This window comes from Perognathus longimembris, chromosome 11, assembly GCF_023159225.1.
Source record: "Perognathus longimembris pacificus isolate PPM17 chromosome 11, ASM2315922v1, whole genome shotgun sequence".
Classification (NCBI taxonomy): domain Eukaryota; kingdom Metazoa; phylum Chordata; class Mammalia; order Rodentia; family Heteromyidae; genus Perognathus; species Perognathus longimembris.
The window spans coordinates 37,982,426-37,987,459 of record NC_063171.1 but is presented as its reverse complement, the minus strand read 5'-3'; the positions used below and the strand labels follow the sequence as shown (position 1 = coordinate 37,987,459).

The window sequence follows — 5,034 nt, the reverse complement described above, 5'->3', positions numbered from 1 at the left end:
AAATACTTTTCCAAGTCAAATATCTCAATGTCATGACATAGATAATTAACATTTGCTTTTGAATATATTCATTTTGGAACAAATAGAAGCACATTTTTCAGACCCATGATTCCTCACATTATGGAACCTGTAGTCATTAATGTCTTGTTTACTCACATGAAACAAGCTGCAAGATTTTCCATATATTTAGAAGCTAGAATTTGGCAGTCATCAGAAAGTCAGTCACAAACAGGATATTAAAAAATTTAATAATCAATATGCTATGAATACTTAACAAACATCTGTTTGCATGTGTTGTCTGTGTGTGAGAATGGATAATATCCAAGTATGCAGGGAGAGATTTTTTTTGCATACTATATCTTTTCTCAGAAATGGATTATGTCTCAGGATGTGTAACCCGATGCATTGAAGAATTCAACATTTACATCTTTAGACTGGAAACATTTCCCAGTGTAGTGATTGTCCTTTGTCCTTTTTTGCTTATGAATGGTGCAGAACATCCAGAAGTAGATTGGCAGAATCCTCATATCAGCAGAGAAATTCTTCCTTGGATAGTGGAAACTTCATTGAGATACTTTCTCAGAAAACTAAATAAATGACTTTGGTGGCTCAAGTGCCGGTCTCAATGTTAGTTTCAAAAGGGCCAAGAGATTACGGAGGCATGTTCTGGTAATTTTTTTGTTTGTTTGTGGTGCCAGTCTTGGGGCTTGAACTCAGGGCTTGGACATTATATCTGAGCTTTTTTTTCTTTGCTAGTGGTAGGATAGTGCTCTACCACTTCAGCTACAGCTCCACTTCTGGATTTTTGGTGATTAATTGGAAATAAGAATCTCACACACTTTCCTGCCTGGGTTGGCTTCAAACCATGATCCTCAGATCTCTGCCTCCTGTGTAGCTAAGATTACACGCATGAGCTACTGCTACCCCTCAGCCCCTGAATTCTTAAGACATTAAGCTATATGTTTGAAGAAGCAGCAATCCAAGACTATTTTTTCAAGGCAACTGTCTTTCCCAGCATCTTTATAAAAGTATTTTTCATATCTTTATTCTTGAAGCTGAATATCATGGGGCTGAGAAAGGAGGTAATGACAGTATAAGGGACAGCTAGGAGTGTGTTATCTCCCTCAGACGCACCTGGCCTCAGATACACAACAGATGCAAAACCAAAGTGGATGTTGACCACTGTGAGGTGGGAGGCACAAGTGGAAAATGCCTTCTGTTTGCCTTCAGCAGAAGGGATCCTGAGGACAGTGGACAGGATGAACACATAAGTCAGAAGGATAAGCAGGAAAGTACTCAGCAAGCCAGACACTGAGATCACCATTACCATGAATTCTATGTAGTCACTGTCTAGGCAGGACAGCCTCATAACTGCCTGCATGTGGCAAAAGCAGTGTTTGATGAGGTTGGGAATGCAGAAATAAGCCCTGAAGATCAACGATGTCTCTATCAGCAAGATAAAGAAGCCTCCAGCCCAAGCAGAAGCCACAAGTGGTTCACATGCAATGTTGGTCATAAGCAAGGGATCACTGAGAGGGTTGCAGATGGCCACAAAGTGGTCATACCCCATCAAAATGAGAATGATAGAGTTTGTACCACCAAGTCCCAGAAAGAAACACATTTGTAAACCACAACCTGCAATTGAAATGCTTCTGTTCTTGGCCAGGAGATCTATCAGCATCTTGGGGATAATAGTCAATGTGTAGCAGGTCTCAGAGAAAGAGAGTGCACTAAGGAAGAGGCACACAGGGATGTGGAGAGATATGTCCACCCAAGTCAAACCCATGATGGCCAGGTTACCTGCAAGGGTGAGAAAATAGAGACAAAAGAAGATCACAAAGAGGAATGCCTACACATGTGGGTAAACGGAAAAACCAATGAGAACGAATTCCTCCAGGAGTGTCTGGTTTGTCTTCATTGTTTGAATATCTGAAATTGGATAGAAACAAAAAATAAGTATTCAGTACTCTTGATACCTTCAAATGATGGTGTGAATGACATAAATCACATGAAAATGATGGTGTTAAACAAATCACCAGATTTCCAAACACCACCACTTTTCCATTTAATTTAGCAACACCATGTATATGTAGATATGTATTTTTCATGTTTCATTTATTCCTTTCTTCTAGCAGCTAATTATTGACAAATTATAATGTGATGAGATAGTTTTCTTTGACCTACTTTTTGGAATTTTATTGGCTGGTAATATAATGCAGGAGAAAATATTCCAACTGATGTTCAGGTGAAGACTAAGGTACATTCAACAATCCAGATTCTCCTAAGTTTCTGAACACAAACAATACTGAGTAGTTGACACATAGTCAGGGTGAAGGTTTAACGTAGCACTTCCACATGATATATATTTTGTAAATGTCATCTGAGTAAAGACTGGCATTTTTTTCTGGTAATTTAGTACTAAATTTGGATGATAGCTTACAAGTGTTAGAAATTTGAAGTTATGATTTCTTCTTTATTGTTATTATTTTATTTTTATTGTCAAGGTGATGTACAGAAGGGTTACAGTTTCATATGTAAGGCAGTGAGTACATTTCCTGTCAAACTTTTTACCTCCTCCTCCTCCTTCACTTCCCTCCTCTTCCTCCTCTCCCCGCAGTGGTACAGTTGATTTACTACATATTGTCTTGTAAGTATTGCTGTTGCATTGGCTCGCTTTTTACCCGTTATCTCAGCATTTTGATGTTCCTCTTCTCTTCCTTGATTCAGGCAAACATATACACAGTACCCAGGGTACCAAAATCAGATACAGTGATAACAGGGGTAAAACCATAGGGAAGAAAAACAAAAGAAAAAGGCACAATTTCATAGTATGTTGAAAATAACAACAACAATGATAAACCACTTATTTCCATAACTTGGAGTTCATTTTGTTTAGCATCATCTTATGTATTCATATGTATGTAGCTATTGTGATTATCTGCTAGGACTATCCTAGATATATACTAATCATTACCAATGAGGGAAACCATACAGTCTATGTTTCTTTGGGTCTGGTTCACTTCTCTTAGTATGATTTTTTTCCCAAGGCTTTCCATTTCCTTACGAATTGGGCAATGTCATTCTTTCTAACAGGAGCATAGAATTCCATTGTGTATATGTATCACAATTTCTCCTAAAATATTAAAGGACATTAGAGAATGTTCTCTCTTCTGGCTGCTATGAGTAGACAGAATTAATTAAAGCTTGCAATCTTAATTGGTGAATATAGTATATGAAAAGAACAGGTGTTAACTGAGATTTTGTGCATTTCCTTGATGCCAAGATAATTATTCATAAAGATAAATGCTACAGGCAGTAAATCAAGTCTTCAACAATTCTAATCTCCTAATTTAACCTAAATCTCTCATTTAATCTCCTTCTTTTGACTTCTACAAGTTTCTTGTCTTTATATTAAACACATTTAGCTTTGTGTAACAAACTATTGTTTCCCTTGCCCCACATGTCAACATATTTAATAATAAGCATTTATAAAGACAATATATTTCAAAATTCTGTCAAATATTGATTGATATTTGTACTCTACATCATAAATTTGCATTGTGAAGCTGCTCTGATAACTTTAGACATTTTAGAAATAAGGTAATTGTACCAAAGAAGTAGAGAATTTGTAGCTGGAACTATTTTGTCTTTACAGAAGTTTTTTTTTTTTTTAATCAGTGCTTTCTCTCTGAGGAAAGAGACTGTGAGTAATCTATTTCTATGTTTCTCAATATGATGGCACAGGACACTTTGAGAATATAATAAACCCCAGTAAATCTCAAAAGGATTTGTCAAGAAAATGTTTGATCTGTAATCAGTTTCTGTTATATTCTGTTATTCAGCACTGTTTCTATTTTTATTTTTTGGTGACAGTATTGGGGCTTGAGCTCAGGGTCCTGGGCACTGTCTCTGAAATTTTTTCTTTTCTTATTTTTTGCTCCAGGCTAGTACCATATCACTTAAGCCACAGCTCCACTTCCAGCTTTTTGGTGATTAAAGATATAAGCCTCATGGACTTTCCTACCTGAGCTACTCTTGAATTATGGTCCTTAGATCTCAGCCTCCTGAGTAGTCAGTATTACAGGTCTGACCCACCAGTGCCCAGGCTAGCACTGTGATTTTTTATCTTATAGCTAAATTAGCTTTCCAGCTTAATTAGATTTAGTTCAAGATAAGGCATTCTGATAGCAGAATCTAGTTTGTCACTGATGGTGAGAGGAGGTATAGTAAAATAATCTACAGCCCTGTATATGTAACCCATTGGTACCTTTGATTCATCTGTCTTCTTAGACTTGTCTAAACACTTCCTATTTCACGGTCATATATGAATTGCAGGTTCTAATCTCTTTTTATCTCCGACCAACAATTTCTCCATTTCAGTTTACCCATCTCAAAGGTATCTGCACCTTCTCATTTGTGAACAAATACTTCCCAGTGAGCAGGAAGGAATGATTTGTGTTGTCTTGCCTTAGAAGCTATCAAAAGGGATAGCTTCTAAGCTCTTAGCCTTCTTCATATAGCCTTTTTAGCATCTAAATCCCTTACTATCTAAATTTAGTATGAGTTTTCCTGGTTTCCACAACTATTGCAGAGTATTGTTTCATTTTTCTCTATCATCAGTTTTCTGCAGCATTCTGGCTTTTAATCCTTTTCCTCCCCTAAATATTATATACCTTCTGTTCCCTAAAGCATTCTAAAAACAAATTCCTCCTATCTATAGAGCACTACACATACCAAAGGCCTTAAATGGGCAAATGTTTCACCACTTGAGTCACTCCATAGTCTTCTGTTTTCAAACAAAAATGGATCTCATAAGAAAACGGCCTCAACCTCATACCACTTTTGTCTCTGTTTCTCAAGTAGCTGAGATTAAGATGTGCACCACCATGCCTAGCTTCCTATAACTACTAAAACTAAAAGAAAAATGATATATATCTAAACAAAATAAGATTCTATTGGTAAAACAAGAAGCTGTTTTAGTCTGTGGCATTGTTCTTGGAATAAAACACATGATCTTTCTAACACGAATAGTTG

At 36.7% G+C, this 5,034-nt stretch overlaps 1 protein-coding gene across 1 annotated transcript; it reads right to left on the bottom strand.

Annotated features, from left to right (window-relative positions):
- Window positions 1-985: 985 nt before the first annotated feature.
- Window positions 986-1,942, bottom strand: LOC125359994 (olfactory receptor 10X1). Its single transcript, XM_048357913.1, is given in 1 exon segment — window positions 986-1,942. A coding segment is annotated over 1 exon segment (933 nt). The 5' UTR covers window positions 1,919-1,942.
- Window positions 1,943-5,034: the final 3,092 nt, after the last annotated feature.